General features: G+C 48.5%; 1 protein-coding gene across 2 annotated transcripts in view; it reads right to left on the reverse strand.

Annotated features, from left to right (window-relative positions):
- Positions 1 to 121: 121 nt before the first annotated feature.
- CASTOR2 (cytosolic arginine sensor for mTORC1 subunit 2) overlaps positions 122 to 23276 on the reverse strand; it is a 135539-nt gene continuing 112384 nt past the window's right edge. For both annotated transcript variants that reach the window (XM_069791492.1, XM_069791493.1), the window contains 7 exons: positions 22323 to 22516; positions 21402 to 21534; positions 19960 to 20083; positions 19262 to 19372; positions 17776 to 17858; positions 16296 to 16390; positions 122 to 12222 (listed from right to left, as the gene is read on the reverse strand). In XM_069791492.1, the coding sequence (XP_069647593.1) occupies positions 12157 to 12222; positions 16296 to 16390; positions 17776 to 17858; positions 19262 to 19372; positions 19960 to 20083; positions 21402 to 21534; positions 22323 to 22516 (806 nt within the window). In that variant the 3' untranslated portion in view covers positions 122 to 12156. The remainder of the gene's footprint in view (positions 12223 to 16295; positions 16391 to 17775; positions 17859 to 19261; positions 19373 to 19959; positions 20084 to 21401; positions 21535 to 22322; positions 22517 to 23276) is intronic.

Below are 23276 nucleotides of genomic sequence, written 5' to 3' on the forward strand. Positions count from 1 at the left end.
AGGACACCAGAGAGCCCTGGGGACATCTGCTGACCTTCTGAAATGGGTGTATGTAGGCAAAGGGCACTGGTGGGAATAAGGCCCAGCATTGCCATAGGTTGACAAAAAAGAGAGCTACATCTTATAGACAATGCCAAGCTCTGCTTTATTTTCATCAGTTTGATCAGTACAAAAGCAGACAGCGTATGTTTCACTTTTTATTCTTTTTCATTTTAATTAACACTTTACAAAGTACAAAATATACTGTCATTTATTTTGGAACATTAGGATTTTTTTCTTTTTTTCCGTTTTGTTTTTTTTTTTTTTTTTTTTCCCATACAGTACATAAATCTCAGCTTTTCAGCATAAGACCAGCAAAGAAAAGAAGCGTGTGCACTCGCTGGGAAAGCAAAGCATCCACTTCTCAGCTCCACACTTCGTGCCCAGAGCACAAGCCTCAGCTGCTGCCACCACTCCCTCTGCCCCATGGCACAATATTCCCCCTTGCGCAGAGGCCGGCACGAGGGCCGCTGATGTTTTCGGTCTCCTTTATGCCTTGGGCTGCTGAGCTCTCAGGAGCCGCTGCCTGGCCCCACCGAGCGTAGCCGGCATCGCCCGCACGGCCAGCCGGCACGAGCAGCCTTCCCACGACGGCAGCTCGGAGCAAGGGGTACAGCACGGGCCCCTGCACAGGGTGAACCCCTCCCCCCAGTCAGTTTGCATTAGTTTGGTAATTAAGGGGAAAAAAAAGACACTTTTTTTTTGCCCCCCCCCCCCAAAGGAAAGGCTCCCGTGGGGTTTCTGAGAGAGGTGAGCAGGGAGGAGGGGCTGCAGGAGGTTGGGGTGCCCAGGGCTGCCCATGTCCCCAGCCTGACTTCAGCCAGTTTGGTGGGTGTCTGAGGCCAGAAGTGGTATTTTACTTACAGAGAAAATGATACATAAATAACTTTTTTAAAGAAGGTCCTAAAGGTTTGTGTTTCCTCCCCGGGCTGCCCAGCATGGCCGTTCCAGGCAACCAGGGAGCAGAGGGGCAGACCCTGCTCTGAGCTGGGCAGCTGCTGCACCAGGAGCCTTTCTGCTCTCTTGGCAGTTCTAGAAATTCGGTTAATGCTTGGCCATCCTGGGCATCTGGGGAAAGGTTGGGCTCCTTCTTAAGTCCAAGAAAAGGGGAGAAAGAGAGAAATGCTTAGTCTTGTTCAAGCCAGTTGAGACACTAATAAAGTGGCGATGCACTTACAGCCATGGAAGGGCTGACCCCCACCCGCCCAGCTCTGAACGTGCCCAGCGCAGTGGAATTACACCGTAAACCTGCACCGTGACCCCACAGGGCAACAGCTCACTACATTTTAGCCCAGAGGAACAGAACTAAAAATCTGTCCCTAAGCACTGATGAGGATGATGAGGCTCTCTCCAAATGAACCCTCCCAGGTGCCTTATGGTGCCCAAAGAGCAGGAGACAAGCGACGTGAGCCAGCGCCGTGCCATGGGGCCGCAGCCGGACACGTTTGTGAGGGAGGGCTGCAGATCCAGTGTGAGTTCCCTGGGCACTGTGGCACTGAGGAGACCCCCAAATCCCAGCACCACCAGGACCTGCTGGCATGGCTCAGTGGTGGGAGCAGGTGAGTGTGTTCACCAAACTGAGGTCATCACCCCCCCTAATTTTAGTGAAAACAAGGGGACAGCAGGCTACCTGAGGAGTTCATGGAGAGGGAGGGAGACAGGCTCTTCCAAAGGCTGAATCGGAGCATCCAAAGCCAGATCCTGCCGTGAGTCACTGCCCGGCAGCCTCCTTCTCCCCTGCCTGTCCCAAGAGCCATGGCCTTCCCACCGCTTGGGTCGTCAGGATGAGCGTCCCCTTGCCGTCACTGCCGTCCCCAGCTGCCGCAGAGGCAGCGCAGAGGAGGAGGAGGATGGCTGCCAAGGTGCTCAAACAAACGGCCCACACCTCAACTTCGTGTCTCACGAACCCCAAATCCAAGCCTGCAGCCCGCGTGCAGGGGAGGGACGACAGGAGGAGTGACCCAGCCGCAGGCAGCGGGGACAGGGGACGGGACCACGCTGGCTGTGACACTGAGCACAGCCCTGGGCTGGCGAGGGGCAGGCGAGTGCCACCACCCTCTGCATTGCCAGGCCCCTCATCCCGGCGCGAACAGCACTCAAACACAGTTCTTGCACCCCTACTACCAATGGCCATCGGATTAGCACGATTATTTTTAGCAGCAGTAGAAGCGACGTTGTCGGGTGAGAGGCAAGGGCAGCCCTGGCTCCAGCACAACCAGAAACACTGGGAAAAGACTTTTCCAGTACCTCTGAGGAGCTGCAAAAGAACTCCTGCCCCAGGAACATGATGTGCTCCTCCGTTCCCCCAGGCTATCGGAGCAGTTCACAAATACAGAGCAAATAAAAACCTGGAGGAAGGAAGAACTGAGACAGTGTGGCTTGGGCCACGTGGGGCTGGGAGAGGGGACCCTGGCAGGCAGGGTTTGGAAGAGAGTGGGGGCACGATTCACGTTTTATTTCTACCATAAAACTAAAACAAGGCCAAGGTCACTGAGCTGGAGCAGACAGCGTCTGTTCCTAACGGTCAAAGGAAAAAACTGTGTGCTCCTATTGCAGCGCCGTCCTTTTCGTACACTGATCCTCCCAGCCCCAGCACTGACCCCTGCTAAACAGCACCAACCCACAAACACACTGCGAGGGAAAACAGACGTGTGCTCCCAGAAAGGAGGTGTTCAAAATTCAGTGATTTCTTCAAAAACAGGACTAGTTAAATAGCCTGCCTATGCGAATGGCATGGCTGGCTGGGAGAACCCTGAAGACCCGTGCCTCAGGGCTGAGCTGCGGTGGGGAGGGTCCCTGCACCCCCCCACCTGGAGGCAATGCCACCCTAGGAAGGTTTGCCGTTCCCGCAGTTGTAGCAGCAGAGCCAGCTCTCTAGGTAATTTCAGTGACCTCAAAAATTCAAAAAAATCACAAGGCTGGCCTTAAAAATAATTACAAGAAACAAATGCAACAAAAGGTTGTGGTTTTTTTTCTCCTTTGCCCTGTGCATACAACCCCCTCGCCCCTTCCTTCAGCTTCCCACATGGCAAATGCTCTTTTGCTCTTCCCACCGACCACAAACCCAAACAGGAGACCACTGGTTTTCTTCAGCAAAAGGAAAATTCCCTCCACATCTCCTTCCAGCCGATGGGAACGACTCTGTGCAGGCAGTGAGGACACAGAGGGCGAAGCGGCTCCGTTTGCCAGGGCTGTATCTCCCGTGTGACCTGTTCCCCAGAGCAGCCTCCCGCCAGCCTGAGCCTGGTGGCTGCTTCAGCGTGTTTTAGCAGGCAAAGGGGGCTGAACTCCTCTTTTAGAGCCTGAAGGAGCATTAATGCTCACAGCAGCCATCCCGGCAAGCAGGATGCTTCCAGTGGCATTCCCACAAGGGAATCAGGTACCTGGAAAACTATGTTTTTCAAGTTACAAATGAGCTGGTGGGAATCCTTTGGAAAAAAGAAAAAGCTTACTACTATAATTGCAGAAAACTGGTTTCAAATCCTCAAGACGCTGAGATAGCAGCAGAAAGCTGGGCAGAGCAGGGGGACCCCAAACTACAGCCAGCCTCTGACAGCATCTTCCCAAATGCGCCATGCAAGAGAGACACTGCCTCTGCCACATCCACACAGGGAGGAAAAAAGCAACCAGCCCCCCTAAAACAAAGGATGAAAGGAGCCCTTTTTCTGGCATCATCTTTTAGGGATGGGATGAGATTGGTAAAACCACTGGGTCTGCCTAGAGAGGGATACTCGGGAGCTGATGAGCTCTCCTATGCTACAGGCAGAGGACAGAGCCAAGACAGAGGGGAGCAAAGTGCTCCCGCTCTGTGCTCGCAGACTTTTCAAAACTTCAATCCTGCCAGATTCCTGCTGGGCAACTCTGTTCGTCTCCAGTCCGAAAATCCACCCACAATTCATTTACAAAATTCTGCAGAAAGCTAAAAAAGGACGAAAACAAAAAACCCAAGGGAGCCCAGGGATTTAAGCAGCTGGTTTGCAACCACACCACCACTCGCGCAGCCCGTGACGGTGCTGAGCTGGCCACGCTTGAGCTGTGCAGCCGGGGCAGGAGATGTGCGGCTGCCATCCCTCTGCTGCTGCCTGTGCCTCGGCTGCAAAACTTAGGGGCTTTCAGCTGGGATGAGCTGTCTGGGGTTTGTGTTCCCACATGGTTGGGCCCTCACCAAACCCGGGGCAGGCAGCGGCACAGGTAAGCTCCACAGGGGAGTTACAGAGCACGGAGAAGCTATTACATGTAATCTGCAATTACAAGGTAACATTCAGTCTTAGGCTTCGGTATACAAATTATCTTCCCAACCTGACGGAGAAATGGCTGGTGCTGTCTAGAGAGACCAAGAAAGGGACATCTTGGCTAGATATGTTCCAAAGAGGTATGTTTCTCTGCACGTTCACACCCTAAAATTAGAATATACTTTGATACAGACTTCATTTATTTCCCCTGCTTAAAACAGGCCCTGTGCATTGCTCCGCACTTACCAGAGCTTCTGCAGGGGCTGTTGCTGCTGCAGCCAGGCTTTGCTGATCAGCCTCCAGTACACAACCCCTGTTCTTCCCCTGTGCTAATTGGAGCTCGTATTTCAACCGAGCTGTGCTTCATGAAGATTAAATAAAGAAGAAGGCCGAGGGATGGAAAACAGGGACTGAAGACAGCAGAATAACTCAAGATTCACAGTCAAGCATTTCCCTCCCAAGTGCCCTTGGAATATCCCACAGCCCTCGCTGGGGATGTGCACGGAGCATTTCTGTACCGTCTCAGTGCTGCCAGGATGCCTGAGGGATATTGCTGGCCCCTGACACATATGGCCCACGCAGGGGACAGACAGACAGACAGACAGATGTATTCATGGGGAGAAGGTATCTAAATCTGGAGGCAGATCTGCAGATCTCGGCCAATGTAAACACACCCCAGCACATGCTATAAAATGTAAATGCTATTTGGCAATGGATTACTGGGTTTTACTCTCTAGCAGGTAATAAAAGTTTAATCCAATCCAACGTTTGCAGGCAGGACTGGAACTGGTAAGTGAGATGCCTTAAGCTGCTTACTGGAGATGTCCACAATAGTCATAGTAACAGAGAGAAAAGAAATCCTCATCAGAGAATGATTTCTTGTCCATCACCGAATACTGCTGTGAGACACCTTCACTCGGGAGCTAGCAGCCGACGCTCAGGCTTGGGCTGAACGAAGAATTTCTCCCTTGTCATTGTCAGAAAATACCAATTATCCAGTGCCAAGACAGGAACATTTGCTCTTATTGAGCACTGACTGCACCAACGCAGGACCCAGCACCTTCTACTCAAGTCACTGACCTCTATACTAGGGAGTTTGAATGCCCCGGTGCTCTCAAACAGTCCATGTGGGTACATGGATGGGAAAAACCACAAGGATGTGACTAAACCCTCCAGCCACAGTGCCCGACACCACCGCTACCTCAAAACACATAGTGATAGTTGGAGGCTTTCCCCCAAGGCGAGGTTGAGCATCGGAAGATTTTCTGACTACTGGGGGTTTGGGAGGGCTCGTGCCACCCTTGCTGGGATGGTGCTACTGCGACAAATGCATCCCCAGGGGGTCACTGGGCTGAGTGGGGAAGCTGGGCAAGGAGAGGAGGCCTCTTTGATTCAAAGAGGAAAAAGAAGAATGAAAATGCTTTCTTTTGTGTTCACAACAACAACAACGAGCAAAACTACGTACATTCATATTTGCACAACTACAAAAGAAAAAATCACTCCTTTGCATCACTTGGTACTCCAGCTATCCCCGCCTTTCCACGCCTGTCCACTAACAGGGACCTCTGCAGACCCCTTACTGCCATACCACGGAAACGCGTGGGAAACAGCCGAGACAGAAAGAGGGATGCTCACAGGAATAGAGAAGCTGGGGCCGGCACCACAGCTGCTGCAAGTCAGCACGGACTGAAGCCATGGCCCTTCTGCAGCCGGGGCCGTAATGGCTGCATTAGCTTCCACCAGGGAGGTTGCCCCCTTTGTAACAGAAGCAAATTCAAGCATTGTACAGCAAAGCTAAGAAAGACGGGAAATGGCTTCTTTCAGAGCCAGACTCTGATCAAGCATACGTGATTTAGGCTTTAACGTCCCAAACAGCTTCCCTACCTTCACGGGATGTCAGAGTCATGCTATTAAACCCTCGTCCCAGGGATACGCTGTGAGACAACAGGTCCCCATGCAGCGCAGCTGGTGGGGGAATGTGTTGGGAGCTCACGCCTGGGGATGGCAAATCCAGCCCCTGCAAGTGCGTGGCACACACCACTGTAATCTCTGAGCAGAGCTGCTTTCTGCCTTGCGTCTCTCAGGTGTTTGCACACTGCTGAGAGCATCAAGAGCATCAGGAAAACAACTGAGTGCTCACCGAGCAACCTCCTCTGCTACATGCCCCCCGCATCGCACCGCCTTGTTTCCCTCCCAGCACCTGCAGGACAAAACATCATGCTTCAGAAAAATTAAACCTGATAAACGTGTATTGGCTTTTCTTGGCTAAAGCAATCATGACCTTCCAGTGACATTTTCCTTCAAGTGTCAGTCCTGAAAATCCCCACGCCTGCTCTGCATGGCATGTCTTAAAAGAGTAGATCACTGCTCGGTGCCATTGCAACCCCACAAGCAGGGTCTGACACCAACAAGATTTTTCTTAGAGACGAGGGTTGACTCATCTGTGACCAACAGCATTCCCTACCTGTGCCCCTGGGAATGGTAACACTGAGCTTGGAGTTAAAAATACATTTCGAAGCAGCAGCATGATATTTATATGATGAATGCTCTTTATAAATGGCACTGCCATTAAGTAAGTCTTAACACGAATGTCACCCACTGCAGGTGCCACGATCTCTGTGCTCCAGCAAACCCAAATACTTCCATTAAGGCCTCCCTACGCAAGACAGATTAATACATGTCACTTAAAGCACAGTATTGCAGAAACTCTATCAACTGCAAATCAAACTGACTTCAACATCTGAAAAGAAACGGAAAGCTGCACAAACCAGGAGGCATTTATGGGCCAGACTGAAAATCAGCAACCTGAAAGTGCCAAAAGGTCAGCTGCAAGGCAGCACCCCCACTGCATTTGGTGAAGCGTAACCAAAGTATCAAAACAGAGGATGATTTGGGTAAAAACCTTTCCCCACCTGGACCCTAACAGCACTGCTGGTCAGCAGGAAACTGATGACGAGATGCAAAGACACTTCCAATGACCGGGTTCAAACAGCCTCTCCTACTTTTAACAGAAAGGACACTCCAACACGTCCATCTCTTCAAAAATACCCCCCCAATTTAAGCTCCTCACAGACCAACAAATGCGAGTTTCCCAATAAATAGCAGAGCTCTGCGTTAGCCATGGGTTGCCTTCTGGCCGCCGAGCCACCAGCAGACACATCTACCGGGAAATCACGCAGCCGCAGCAAGCGCCCACAGCCTGGTGCGGAGATGCTGGGCAAGACCACCACGAAGCGGCTCTGGAGGAAAAGCAGTGACGTGCCCAGGCCACCTCGAAGACCTCACAGGCAGGAGGTTCAGGAGATGCTCCCCACGGCCGGTGCCCAGAGCCAGCCTCGGCTGGGGAAAGGCGAGCGGCACGGGCACCGGCTCGGTGCTTGCGGGAACTGGAAGCCCCATTGCAAACCCCCCAGCCAGGCTCTGGGCAGGCACTTTGCAAATGAACCCTCACTACTTACAGGCTGAAGCAATTCAGAGCAGCAACTAAAATATATATAAAGAAAAAGAAACAACTTCCCTACAGTCTCTGTGCTGGAGGCACCAAACTGAAGAGGAACAGGGTGTTTCTGAAGCAGGCAGGAAAACCCGATGCTGTGAATCAGCGTGGGTCTCTGCCTACTCACAGCAAGCAGAGGAGCCACAGCTTTGCTCCAGGTCAGCTTCACTGCCGCTCTTCGCTAAAAACGTGTAGAGAAATCCCAAGAGCGTAACTAAGTATTCATATTGCCTATATACTTGAATTAAAAATATATGGTGAATAAATGTGTGTATATAGCACTTACTACATATATATACACACACAGAGCGTGTGCCTAGAGTATACACACATGTACTCACACAGTATATATTAACCTATATTGCTCAAGTATATATGCTATGTACAGTATATAGCCATACAAACATAAAACACAGGTATTTATATATGTGTACAATAGAGACATACTAAGTATTTCTATGTAAACACTATACAATTATATGAACATATGCACACACTTGCACAGTAGAAGGGAACTTGTAGCCAAAATCTAATTGGGATGGGGGAAAAAAGACAAAAACCTACGTAGTAACACACACAACATGAGAAAGGTTGAAATTCCTAAGAAAACAAAGGCCTCAGAGAAACAAGGAAGGGGTGGGAGGGCTATGTTCTCCTTCCCTGCCCACCTGTCCTTGCAGGGCTGGAAACGCTTTTTGCATTTCGCTGTTTGGTGAATTTTTGTGCAACGAGAGGAACCGAGAGGGCACGGGGAGGGTCCCGCAGCGTTAAGGTGATCCCCGATCAGCAGCAGCCACGACCACGTGAAACTCTCCAGCCAGCCGAGCAGGGATGGATGCTCGGGGCAGCGCCGGTGGCTGACAGGTAACCCGGGCTTTCAGTGATGCAGATGCCCAGCTGAAGGGCATCCCACTAAGACATGCTCCTCTTTTTATACACACAGTGTTAAACAGCACAATGCCAGGGATGCTCAGAGACATTATTATCATAAGGCATTTAAAAAAAAATAAAAGACCCTTCAATTTTTCCCCACCGCAAAGGTCAGGTGCTGGAAGAGTGGGGGCTGTTGAGCAGCTTTAAGAGCCACTGCTTTGGGCTCATTAAGCGCTGTGGTGTTAAAGAATTATTATTACTATTAAATTTTTTTAACAAAGCCCCTGCAGACCCCTTCCTGCCTTATCCAGTGAATGTCTCACAAGCAACACCACTGTGCAAGTTTGCACTGATCCCGACCGCATGCTGGAGTGCCCTTCCCCAGGGCTTGGGTTCAAGGCTCAACCAATTCTGGCTAAATTCAGAGTATCTCAGTTCCACCAGCAAAGCGATGCAGGGAACACTAAAGGGAAAGCATCAAACTACCCCAAGTTGTCTGAAACAATGTTCTTGGTTCTCAGGGCAAAATGAGAGAGGAAATAAAAAGGTGAAGCTGAGGATGACGGCAGAGACAGAGAGTCCCTCAATGGCATTTTACACCTTGTGAATTTTTCAGGCTAACTTTCTCATGCCAGGACATCAACCTGCTTTGTGAAGTTTTGAAACACCCCAAAGACTTCTACAGATTTCAGGAATTTAAGGCTGACTCCCTTAGGGAAAAAAGTGAAAAATTTAAATTAAAAAATCAGCCTCTAAAATAGCCTGAGTGCAAAGTTAAAAAAAAAAAAAAATTAAAACCTGTTTTTTTCGCTTTCTCTTAAGGCTCAGTAAAGTTGTTGCTTGTTTCAAGTAATTCCTCACCGTACATATCGCGGTCCTTAGAAAGCAGCACTAGCACACATGGAGAGCAATGCACGTTGCTCTCTGATGCGGAAAGTGGCTAAATAATAATTTTCCAATGGCTGACAAAACCCAGGGGCACAAAGAAGACCCTGTCCACGCACACAGGGAAAGCTCAGGCTCAACTCAGCCGACCAGCAAGCCTGGCTGGCAACTCAGTAGCTGTACACCAACGAAATGTGCTGGTATCCCTCTCCAAAACAATCCTGCACAGTCCTACAAACCCCCCAATCTGCCATCCCAAGGAGAAACCCTTCAACAATTTATGTGGTAAAAAGCTACTGACCACCCTGCTGCATCCCTCAGCTCAGCTCACGGCCAACGACGTTGTGCAGATTCACACAGAACATCTCCGAGTGCTTTTAAATATCGCACCACACAGCCTGTGCTTGCATCCTTACGGCATGTGGCAGGAGACCAAAGCATCTTTCCAAACAACCATCCAGAGACGCATGGTGCCACACCTGGAATAAACCTTCACTCCAGAAATCTGGAGCAAATTTAACATATCATGGGGCAATTCTGAAAACCCATGTAAAGGAACAGCAAAACATACTGTTTGGTAAAGTATTAAACATGTGCCTAAGTGTTTCTCAGCAGGGATGCTTTAACTCAGTTAGGTCCTACAAAGGAAAGTTACCCATGTTTTTTCCTGCGGACGCTCTGATTCCCTGTCTAGCTGCCATACAACATCCCACCGATGAAAAATCAGAAAGATTTGAAACTCAGTGTCTGGGTCCAGCAGCACCAGAAACCACAAATATTAAGCTCAGCCATCTAGCGCCGTGAATGGAGAACTAAACAGCGAGCTGTAAGTCAGTGCGTGTGTTTGCATGTCCTACCCACCAGTATAAGCCATGCCTGTGGCATGATCTCAGCTGCTTGCTTACTGTCTCCAGATTAATGCAAAACCCTGGCTTAAACCTGCAAGACAGAGCCTCAGGAAAATCATGCTAGAGGCTGTCTCTTAAGCAAAGCTGGAAAGCCCTCATGAAAACTGTAAGACCTGTAATTTCTTCATGTCAAAAACAAAATGGGAAGAAGTCTACAAATGCAAGATATACTTGGGCTCCCAACTGTAAAAGCAGAGTCCCCTGCAGACGGCTTCTCCTTTTCACCACCCCTCACTGCACTGTCACAGCACGGTGCAGAACTGCTGGTACCTACATCTTGGGTGATGCTTGCTCTCCCAGCACCAGTCCCCGCCGTCCTCCATGGTGCTGGGAGCGGCCGCAGGCGCGATTCGGAGGCAGATGCCACCACGGGCCCCGACGCAGGGCTCCCGCTGGCCTGCAGCTTTGGTGCAAGCCTGGAGCGAACACTCTCCTGCTGCCCCACGGGAAGAGCCCACATCACCTTCCCGCAACAGGACCAGAAGGAAACACCTCCAGTTTTATGCATTTTCGGCAGCCTTCTGCTTTCAAAAGGGCTGCCCGCTGAACCCAATGGAAAACCCCTGGGAGTCAAGACCCCAGCTGGCAACGATTTCCACCCTGGTGACGGAGGAGCTGTTGAAAAACTGCAGGAGGGTCCCAGCAGGGCTTGGGCACCTCCTGGCCCTGGTGGGGACAAACCCCAGTGGCTCCTGGCCGAGGTGGCCCAGGATGTGCAGGAGCAGCTACCCAGGGACCCTGGGCAATCCTTCGTGTCCCCGTGAATGTGTATCAAGTGGATGGGACAAAGCCCGAGGGGACAGGAGGAAAGATGCCTCCCTCCTCTTGCTGGCCCTGGATGAAAAGGGCTTGGGGATGGCTCTGGTGTGGGGGTGAGGGGACAGCAGCTGCCTGGAGCTGGGGACATGGCAGGAGGACACTGGGGTCAGTGGGAGGCTGACTGGAGAAAACTGAGCTAAACCGGCCAAGTTTCAATGCAGACAGAAGTCTTGGTGACGCCGCCTGCCAGAAGGTGGGCCAGAGCAATGCTCCCTCTGCCCAGGCTTTCTCGGAGCAGCCAGGCTTTGACTGCAGGGAGAAAGGGAAAAGGGGAAAATTCAAACAACTAGATATTTGCCCCTTTTCCAACGCCAAACAGTTTTGTCAGGGGAAACAGAACCCAATTCTCATCCTATCTCAACATAGGCAATGACGGACAGTCCTCAGAAAGTCTGATGCGAGGAGAAAAGCCAGCACTACGCGACGTCTTTTCTGTTTAATTCCACGTTTCATTTTGTTTACGGTTTTCAGGGTTCTCTCTGAGCAAGCGGCCCATCCGTCCCAGCCGCGCTGCGAAGGTCTCGGCAGAGCACCTGAGCATGTGGCCATACATGCTGCCGCGCTTTGGGGAGAGATGGGTGTCCCCCGGCAGCTCCTTCCACACTGAGAACGCGGGCAGGTTACACTTCACCTTGGAGCTGAATGTTAGGAAACCACCTGAACTCCCTTTCCTCCTGCCCCTCATTCATAAATTTAATAAAATAACAATAATAATAATAATTAAAACAAAGGCTTATTGGAGCTGTTTCTGCTCAACTTTCCACAGTCTCTTTTCATGTCACTCTCTGGAATCAGATTTTTCAAGAAATACTGTGAGAAAAAAAGAATAATAATAATAATAATAATTATAATAATAATAATAATTATAATAATAAAAAGCATCTGGAACCAGCTCAGAAGATTTCTAATGCTTTTCAGCTTGACTGACTTGGAGTGCATTGACCACACCGTTAATATTTTCTTCAGGTACCTGCAAAAAAAACAAAAAGAAAGGTCATGCTCTAGCAAAAGCCAGGCAGGGTCGATGAGGAAAGGAGAGGCAGGAGACAAGCCAGAACAGTCCCAAGCAGCCAGGTACTTTGCTGTTGGACACCTGAACTCCACTGAGAAAGGACTCCATCTACATGAGACACCCTCCGGTTCAAAAGCGTTAACCCACGGTAGAAGTAAACACTGTAAGTGAGATCTGGCTGGTTTGCTGTCCATATGGTGGGTGCTGCTGGGGAGGCAACTGTTCGGGGGGGGGGGGTTTCTTCCCTTCTCCTCTTCCTCTCCCTTCCTTTCCCTTCCTTTTGTTGGTAAAGCATTTGTACGCCAGGAGCTTGCTCATGCAAGCTGCCTGTGCTGATGGATTTATGCGGCTGCCTAAGGGCTCCACAAGGCTCTCCAGTTTAGGACCCATAAGTGTGGGTGGGGAGACCACGTCAGCTGACAGGGGAACATGTCCATCAAAAGAAGAAGAGAACTGCCAGTCTGCTTGTGGTGGAGGGTCCCAGATGGTGCAGAGTAGCACCTGAGCTTTCTTATCCAGTCTTGTGATGAAACTTAACCATAGAAGTCCATATACAAAATTATTGGTGGGTGTCTTTTCACACTTACTGCAAGAAAAAAACCCTTGTAACAGAAGATGCAAAAGATCTCAGAGCGACTGTCACTGGTAGAAAAGAATATCACAAGTAAAGTTACATCAGACAGAAAAGAGGCATCTGACCGTTACATAAACTCAAAGACAACATGCAGGGGACAGGCAGCTAACAGCTCTTGCAAAGTGGAGAGGGGACTGAGGGAACAATAAATTATCTGTGAGCTGCTGCAAGAAGCCAAGATAATTCACGTTAAGTAAGTTGAAGAAGGGACTGTCTCCTCTGTGAGGTATTTGAGTCCTTGGCCAGGAGTACAATACCTGGATTCGCTGGACACCCTCCAGAGCTCAGACAGTGGAAATACAACTGGACTGCGATTTCCTGCAAGGCTTTTAACAAAACTGAGGAAAAAACCCACGAGTAATAACAAGAAAAATGTTCAATTTTCCAATGGGAAGATGGAATAGGAGCAGCTAACTCTGATGATGTGTGAACCAAAGTCAGCTGGGAAAGGAAGAAAATAATTTTAAAACAACCACACAGCAAATTCTTCTGGGTTAGGAAGAAAACCCCAGCAAACCTCCACTGCAGGGAATAGGACTTTGAGACAGGACTCTCCACTGCCTCCCCTCCATCATTTTTCCCAGAACACTGAACACTGCAGTGGAGGAAGCTATATGACTCTTTGCCTCTCCAGAAGATAATGAGAAAAGACATAGGAATCAATTTTGCAAAACACATTTTCTTTCCTGGCCCCAGCGGATGATCAGTGGGTCTCTCCATATGCTCCTTCAGTGCAGTACAGAAGCAGGAGGAAGCAGAACCAGCTGGTTCTGGCCAACTGGCTTTGACCTCCACAGACCCACCTCCTCACTTAAACACAACGGGCTGATCCTTCATTCACCGCAAAATGCTTGACTTCCTTCATGTCAGGGAAATGGTATCAATCATACCGCAAACGTTTGGGCCAGATTTTCTCCAGGACAGATGTGCGAACAGTTTTGCTTTGTAGGACACATCCTAGTTCACCACCAGTGAAGAAGCCCTACCCTTCTCTGCCCCTTAGAGAAGATCCCTATCCCAGGGCAGCTGGTGCAACATGTTCACTTGCCAGCTAGAGGGTAGATCAAAGCATCTACCATGAAGGGAAAAGTAAAGCTCCCAACTACATCCCAGACATAGCTTTGGCCTCACTAGATGCAAAATGCTGGTGAAGAAGAGCAAGATATTTAAGCATGAGGCAGCAAGAGCAAAGCACCTGGAAAAGGGACTCTTCTCACTTGTTTTCTCTAGAGGGAGCTGGAAACCGTAGCTCTCTCCAGCCCGACCTTATGTCACCCAGGGGACACAGCAGAGACCTGGAGGTTCCCACCTCAGCATTGCCTCCCAAAGGGATTTCTTCTCAAGCACAGGTCCTGATTTTCAGGGAAAACTTCTACAGCTACAGCATTGCAGGAAGACCTGACTATTAACACCCAGGTCAAATAAAAATTTAAGCAACAAAAAGATGCGCAGGAGAAAAAAGATCAGGTCAAAGGGAACAACAAGCTTTTATAAAGCACTCTAAATTGTTCACAACAAGTACCGAACAACCTTAAATAAAGGGAGGCTGCAGAGAATGGATTCAAGATGCACTTAGACCTTGAGAAATGTCACTAGAAGTCAAGGTGTCTGGGTAGCACAGTTAGGGAAAACATAACAAAATCTAGGTCAGGGTCTTGACCAACAAAACCAACCTAGAGCCAGCAAGCACACAGCCCAGCCTCCACGCCCAGAGCAAAGTCAAGCAAAGGAGGGCTTGAAATGCACCTTCCACATGGTGGAAGGATTTGACAACTAGAATAGCGTGGTCCAGATGAAAAGGCTTTTAAAACCATACAAAAAGAGAACAACAAGTAGCAAGGAAAATGCTAAAATACTGATTTGAGTAATGAAGATCTGCAGACCTTAGCGCATGGCCCAAATAATACTCTGCCAGCTGCGTGGAGGCAGGGATCTGCTGGGCTCAGATGCAGCAGGATGAGACACTTTTAAAAGGCGGAGCTGCCTGCAGAGTCATCACAATTGTATGGCGCAATTTTTAAGTGAAATATCTATTTTACCTGTCAGGGCTTAGCTGTCCAGAAATTGCTTGACAACTAGAAGCACTCTGCACCTTGTGCTCTGCACAGAAAGCATGCACCTGGGGCTACAACAACAGGTAGGATTGTGAGGCAAAGCTAACAGTATTGATTTTAAGATGGTGTTTTATTAGCTTATCTTATCAGCACAGTTAATATTCAAGAAAATAAGACAAACATATATAACACTTTGACCTTTGCTATCTGGAATAATATTTACTTTTACTCTTTACACACATGACCTATAGGCTGCAAATGGTTCATACCAACTGTGAAAAACCAAAGTAATTAGCTGAAAAAAGCCTGCCTTGAACTCACTGGAGCTTTTACAGGTTAAAAGTAGGGCCTGTGCAGTGAATTTACAGTGATGAAAGGAGAAGTATAATGCAATAAAGGGCACATTTAAGAAAAAAAAAACAAAAGCACAAAGCAGCTGAGTTTTATTAGCACATGGGCTACTGACTCCCTCCCTGAGGACCTGGGGAATGGGCTCCAAGTCAAATGCCATCCTGTGTGTGGCTACAGGCATAGCAATTTTCCCTTTTCAGGGAAATTCCTCATTTTTGAGGGTGTCCTATAAAGCCAAAGGAAGAGCAGAGGTAGGCCTAGAAGGTAAAATACCCGCCAGTATAAAAGAGAAGAGAACCCTGCATGAATGGCAAGACCCTCATGCTGATGACTGTGCTGCATCTGCGTATGGGCACTCACGGGAACGAACGTGGCAACAGCCTTCTCTGCTTCAAAATCACCTTCCCTTGCTGTGCTGCCAATTCATGCTATTTTATCAAAGGCCTACACCATGAGAAGGACGATGCAGGGACAGCAGAGCCGATCAGGACTCACGGATGGGTCTCAAAACGCAAAGGTTAGGGCCCTGCAGGTACCAAGAGATGAAGGCAGGGGTCTGCTATTGGGAGACTCTCCAAAAAGTTCCCCCCACACAAAGGCACCCTCGTGTAAGTCTGGAGCCTCCGACTATGTCTGCAGGATAACAGAGAGGGTTTGTGGCCATTTCTAATAAAAGGTAGTGACATGGTGGAAGAGACTGCCTGGGGAGGTCATGCAGCCTCCATCGCTGAAGGTCGGTAAGGACTGAGACCAGCCTTTTGCAAGAATGACGCTCCCTAACACGGCTTTGCTGTGGCGTAGGCCTGGGCTTGGTTCAGGAGCCTCTGACCCAGGGCAGTGACAGCCAGGAGGCTGGCGAGAGGTATCTGCTGGGCTATGTCAGAGCAAAGGCACTCCAACAAGCTCTCCAGATGGGAAATGAGGTTCTCATCATGAGTTTTCTCCCAGGGAAAAGATCTCCCCTATTCCAAAGAAGCTGTCTTGATACTCACCAATGCGTGATCAAACTTAAAAGTACTGATGTAGTAGGCTGGGATGTCGGCTGCAGCCAAAGGCTCAGAAATCTGAGCGACAATTCCACATTCATCTGTGGGGAAGATAAAAATTCAGTTATTGTCTGAACGGCACCTGTCAGTCTCACAAAACTCCTGAGTCTTGCCAGCTCCGTGCCTCACAGAATCGGGCTCTTTGGGCCACCACAATGGACTGCACATTTGATTTTATTGCATTCTTTTTGTAACAGAGAATATAAATCCCCCAAAGGCATAAAACATTAGAACTGGAATGATTTTCAGAGGTCTAAAGAAAGGCAATTAATGACGTTCAGGAAGGAAGCACCAAAAAAGGTCTCATGTACCCTTAACCTCCATTTTCTCTTTAGTTTTTGCTGTTAAACACTTTGCCCTGCATCTCTGAGAGAGGAGACGCTGACTTGCTGGTCGGCCTGGATACATGGTTCCTAGACCACAGCCCACCACAGCCCCTGAGACAGGACTTCACGCCAATTTAAATGGTTCATCTGTCCTGTTCATCGCAGATCAATGGTACGTTGTTTCCAGGTGAAATCTGAGTTTCACTGATCCAAATTGAACATTTCAAATTGATTATAAGCTAACATATTCAAACCTCACATATTCAGGGGACTCGCAGGTGTCCTGATGTCCCATCAATAACATATACCAGCCCATTTCTACATATTTTGTGTCTAAGATGCATGAAGAGAAGGTGTGTGAAAATTTCCTTCTTGCTACTTTTGGTTGTCTGGTGTAGAAGTTGCAATTAAATATAAAAATTGGCCAAATATCTTTCAGAAATGTTCTTGAAGCCTGTATTTTGTAACTGTTTCAGAGACCACGGGAAGGAGCCCCAGTGTCTTCTGAAGATCAGGCCTTTGTTGCAGTATTCAGATCAGATGCCTTAAAATTACAGGGGACATAAAAATAACAAGTACACTTCGGCAGACATGAAGCACTTGCTCCAATATTCTTTTGAGTAGAGAAAACGTTTGCAGCACTGGATGTGAAACAGGTCTATGAACAGGACTCCCACTTGGACTGCTATAAATCCATACTAAATCGACTAAAGCCACAGAGTTGCCCGAGGACTGCACTGGAGTACAACAATGCCTTCTCACCACTAATTTCAGTAATCTACAACACACTCCTATGCCATCTTTTTGTCCACTTTTTCTCTTTGAACAGAGACCCAGCTGTAGCTACCTCCAAAGTCCAGCAGATGACTGCAATTTAGATGGAGCTGTCAAGCATGTAGCACTTTCAAAAGTATATTTAGAAGTCTGACTTACTAGGTAGGAGTCAGACTCCTCCTGTTTGAAAATCTCAGCTTGCAAAGTCATGTTAAGCTGCTGGCTCTTAAAAAGCCTCAGCCTCAGATGGATTTTTCCATCATCCTTGAAGGCCCTGAGGCAACTGACTACCTGCGCACCAACTGATCCCCCAAATGTTTACCTACCGAAGCCAAGAGGCTGCCCACCAATCCGCACCATCTTCCAGAGTTCGCCAGATGCACTTGTAAACAACAAATTATTAGGAAATCTGTAAAAGAAAAGGAACACCAAACATGGCAATTAAAACACAGCAGTGTGTCAGATTCTGCCTGCGGGGATGCTGCTGTTCCTGTACCGCTGTGCTGCTTGAAGCCAACAATAGCAGCGGCAGCAGCTCGGTGAAACTGAGAAAACTCAAGGCAAGCAGGACAGCTGCCCCTGCCTGCCTCTCCAGGTGTCCTATGGTAAATCAGCATCTGATGCTGGAAGTGTGCACAGGCACCCAGAGAGGCACGGAAAAAGATTTCTAAGAAACAGGCCATGCCCCAGCTTTATAAATATCGAGACTGTTAATCTGAAGGCTTGATTTGAGCTGCATTTAGAAACACCTAGGGACAGAGTATGTTTCCACACCTACTCTCTTAGAAATGTGAACGGTGACCACAGGTTTTGTGTCTGAGCATCTCCAGTACTTCCTCCCATACCATCCCTGGGAGGTCCCTGGGATCCCTGCAGAGATCCCCATTTCTTAGCAGGGGAAAGAAGACCAGTGGCTGAGAGACTTGCCCAAGGTCAAGCAGGCAATCTGTGACAGAGGAGGAATTGGCTGCCCAGGTTCCCCAAGTATCAGGCTGCTGTGCCAACCCTCTAGCCTCTCCTGAAGGCAGACAGAGGTTTACTCCAATTAAGGTCGAAGAAACTTTCAAGAGGGCAATTAATAGTTTTCAAAACAAGTACCTAGGGCAGGCAAGAATCAAAACCAAACACTGCACTGTGTGTCAAAAGCAAATCTATGCACTGCATCTCAGCGCAGCATCCAGTCTAGCCTCCAGACCTGAGAGACATCTGTGATGTGAAGCTGCAGAAGTACACACACACACACACAAACAGGCTGATATTTGCTCCCTAGCTAACTTTCTCCTTGCCAGACAAACGAGTCATGGGCTCCCAGTGCACAGGGATGACTCAATACATTATCATCACAAGGAGACTCCCGCACCAAGCCCAGCCATGTGTAAAAGCAAAGCGGGAGGACAGCATCGCTGGAGTCCCCACCCTACTTTTGGCCTTTAGCAGTAAAACTTCAACCACATACACCAAATTGTACACCAGATTTTTGGGGGTTTTGCTCTTAAAAGCACAACTAATGAACAATGGAATAAAAATGTCAAAATCACTTTGCTCCAGTGTTCCTCTTTCAAAAGTGAGACAACCTCACATTACATTGGCTTGTGATTTCACTGAGGGCTTGGACAGACGAGCCCAAAATTCAGGAGCTGGAACTAACATGCCAGACTTCACTCAGAAAAGTGACAGGCTGTACAGGCACATGACACCCATGCAATGAGGCTCCCAAGAATTAACATGGAGGAGCTTAAGCTGCTTCCTGCTCCTTTGAGAACATCCCAGGTGCTTTTTTGGGGTCCAGGAGACCCTAAGACCAAAGCTCACCTCTGCTGTGTCTGGACATCCATGACCAAGGAGATGTAACCCTCAATGAGAGAAAAGGAGAAAAAGCGAATATGTCCCGAGTCTTCGTTGCCCACCACTGAGTCTTTTACTCTGAAGAAACAGAAGAGAACAGCATTGACTGTGGCTAGAAGAGCAAAGGAGGGCTTTTAAAGCAGATACAGCCAGTGAAACCAGAAATGTTCATACACTGACTTATGGAAGTGACATTGAGTCCTGTCACATTATACTGCTTTTCATTTTTTTTTGATTTTGCAGGGCGAAAAAATGCCAGGCCCCACAATCGAGAAAACTCTCCCATCCCTGCCCCAAGGTGCTCTCACAGGAGGCTGTGGGCCAGGAGCCACAGGCACCAAGGGTAGCAGCACAGCCAGCTGTACGTCCTCCGGTCATATGTGGAAACCCAGCACATTGATCACATTGCTACTCTTAGCTTAAATCTGAAAAGGCTCAGCTTTCCAAAGCCAGGGGATGTCTTTGGACACCCTCAATCTTCTCTTTGGCTTCCACCTGTCAGGACGACCCTCTTGAGCCTGTGAAACCTCCCTCCCTGCGTGCAGAGCACCTCAGCAGCATAAGGCCACAGCAGATCCCTGGCATCCTGGAGAAGCAACGTGACTGTGTGCCTCCAGATGCCGGGCACTCCTCCCCTGGGAGCTTGTCTCCCTACCGGGACCTACCCATTGGAGTAAAACATGACATCCATTAGGAGCGTAGCAACAGTGGGAAGGGTATCTGGATCCAGGCTGGTGACGCAGAACATATTACTCGGACTGGAAAGGGGATGAATGACAGGCCTCTGAACTGAAAGAGACACAGAGACATACACAACTATGAAGCCACGTTTGCAGCAGGTTCACGTCCCACCAGACGTGTTATCCGTGCACCGGCAGCGGCCACAGAGAAAACCGGCAGTGTTTGGGAAGGAAGCTCCTCATTGCTGACGCCCTGCTGGCTCTCAGACGGGGACCAAGGAGCCTGACGACAACCTGCTCTTGCCGTGTTCTCCCTGGGGTATAGGGTGAGATCTGCCCTGCACGGGGGCACAGGTCAGCTCTCTGCTCGTAGGGGCTCTCAGGCCATTGCATGCATCCACATGAGACAAGGGGCAAGCTAAAGGAGGTGCCAACACAAACTGAAAAGTAGAAATAAATTCAGGCTTCTGCCATTTAAAAGGCAGGGCTACGGAAGGCATTTCTCCAGCTGTGGTTGCTGGCAGTGTACGCTCTTTTCCCTCCTTTCTGGGGGCCTATTTTGCCGTAATATCCACAAAAATTAAAAACCAGCTGCCATGCAGCAGCTTGGCAAACACGTTGGAGCCACTGGCTGTGAAGCAGCCAGTATTCAGGCATTCAACTATTAAACAGAGCAACACAGCAAATTGCATACCTGTGCATAAGCAACGAGCATTTCACTGTGCCCTCCTTTATGCTTTTTGTTTAAGGCTCGTTTTCTTAAATGAGATTATTTATAGCTATTCAAGTGACGAGGCTGAGTGGCACTTCGTAATACTGATCCCTGCTTTGTTTGGTTAAGGGCAGAAAATTTACACACAGGTCTGTAGGTAAACATATGTATTTAAGCAGTTCCTTTTCCTGATTGTGCCCTTTGCTTGATGCTTGTTTCTCTAGACTGGAAACATCCTAAGGTTCTGTACAGCCCTGGGCTCACTGTGGTCTTGATCCTGACTGGTAGTGAAGTGTGAAAGTTGAATAACACTATTCTCTGTGCATCAATCACTGCAATACTTAAGCTTTTATATAAGCCATTTTCCTTTGAAATGTTGAAACATGGAAATACGGGCTGCAGACAATGTTATTTTTGCAACTGACATGAATTGTACTTTAACCTTCCGTCCTACAAAAGGCATGTCTCCTCTGGAGATGTGAAACTAGCATTAAAAGGCTCAAATTCAGCAAAGCTCATCAGCACTGCTCAGAAAGTTAAGCACTTACTCAAATTCTTGCTTGAACTGGGATAGACTCAGGTGTGTGTTAAGATAGTTTATTATCTTACAACAGGATAAACATTCACCAAAATGTTGAAGGAAAGTGGGAGGCAGACACCCCCATGTGTCATGGAGACCAGCTCCCTGGCAAGCCAAGCCCATGCTGGTCCTTACCTAGTTTTGGTTTGACAAATCCATTTGTTATCCCAAGGTCGTCGGCAGCCACTGTCTCCCCATTCACTACTCTGAGGATGGTGAACTCAGCAGCCAGCGTGTGCATCACAAAGGGCAGGTCTCGTTCACGTACCTGAAGTTGACAACAGGATTAGCTCGTGACGGTATGCACCAGAAGTCAGAATACACTGCAGTGGAGGTTACGTATTCCCAGGGCACAGAAAAGTGGATGCATCACTCCTGCTTGAGCCAGCAGGTGTGTAAGGATAATTACCATCTGGATGTGCATCGAGAGAAGCGTATTTGGTGATACAACTGCAAATATCAGTAGGATTAAGCACCACAGTGCTTTTAAGACTGTGGAAAGAGCGTGGAGACTTCTAAGAGGGAGACATTTCACCTCTTTTCCAGCATCACTTCAAGAACTCAGCATGGCTTGTTCTTCAGCCTTGTTTCCTAAGGAAATATAGCTTATGTGGTTGTGTCCTGTGCGCATGCACACATGTGTGTGTGAGACAGAAAGACAGTCTGTCTGTCTATCCCCAAAACAACTTTGGAGCCTCTTGGTCATCATCAGCCAATCTGACAGCAGACACAATCTTTCTCTAACTCTCAGAAAACCAATGTCTGAGTGATGGTGGGAAATGCTGCCAGTGCCTCCATTAAGGGAGAGACTGCAGTGTGGGCTCAGCACTCTCATTAGACACCAGATAACCCATACCAACAAATGCCTCATCCCATGGGAAAAGCTCCTGAGATGTCAGAGAGCCTAACTACAAGGTACAGAGCTCTGGGGAAAGCAGGCTTTGGTACTTCTGCTGTTCCTCAAACAACTTGTTCCCAGAAATGTCATTAAAACTGTCCAAATGAACTTTCATTTGGTGGCAGGTAACTCTGCCTGGACCTCTCATGTCCTCTTACCAGGATGAAGTCCGTCTGATAGGTGGAGAGCATGAACACTGAGATGTTTTGGTCAGCTAGTGGTGCTATTACTGACTTGGCAATTTTGGTCACTCCGATGGGCTGGGAGCCAGAAAAGCCACCTCCACCAGACACCACATTGAGGGCAAGCCATGTTGCATCGGCCACGCTCAAGTGTTCCGAGGAAGGGAGCTCTGCAAAGAGACAGAGAGGGAGGACAGAGGTTTGTTTTAGAGGCAGAGAGAGCCAGGTCCACCATCTGGTCCGTATGTGGTTAGCAGAGACCTCAGTGCAAGGAAGGAGATGAGCCCGCTTATCCAGCCAACCTCCCGGGCTTCCCGCGCTGCTTCACAGGTTGGTACTGTGCCGCTTTTCAGATACACTGATTGCATCAACTTCCACTGCAGGATTCATACAGATTTTCAAGGACAACACAGGGAACTACATGAGCCTCAGCGATTCGCTCGGATGCCAGTGACCAGCACTGCTGACTTCCCCATGTGGAAACAGCCTGAGGTCTTTGACTTAACTCGAATCTCTTCTATCACACAATTTCTCCAAATACTTTACTCAAGCTTTTCTGGTCTCTTTTGTTTCCTTTTTCCTGCTGTAAAATCAAATTTAGTTTTCCTGGACTTGAGATGGAGTTTGACAAAGCAGCCTGGGCACTAGCCCAAGACTTTGGAGATGCAGAGCAGGTACCCTATGCATCTGCAGGCTGCTGCCTCTATCTCTAAAGCAGAAGACAAGAGCCACACAGCTCTGTAAGGGATGGATGGTATAACATATACACTAGAGATTACAAGGTGATCACATACTAAGATAATGGAAATCTTTTTAAGAATAAGCTGGTTCCATTCCATTTGCTTCTAGTCTATTATCACTCAGTAGTTAAAAATCTACAGCTAAACCATTTAATACAAATTACTGTTTTAAGGAAACCTTAATGTATTA

This window comes from Haliaeetus albicilla, chromosome 9 (assembly GCF_947461875.1).
Source record: "Haliaeetus albicilla chromosome 9, bHalAlb1.1, whole genome shotgun sequence".
Lineage (NCBI taxonomy): Eukaryota > Metazoa > Chordata > Aves > Accipitriformes > Accipitridae > Haliaeetus > Haliaeetus albicilla.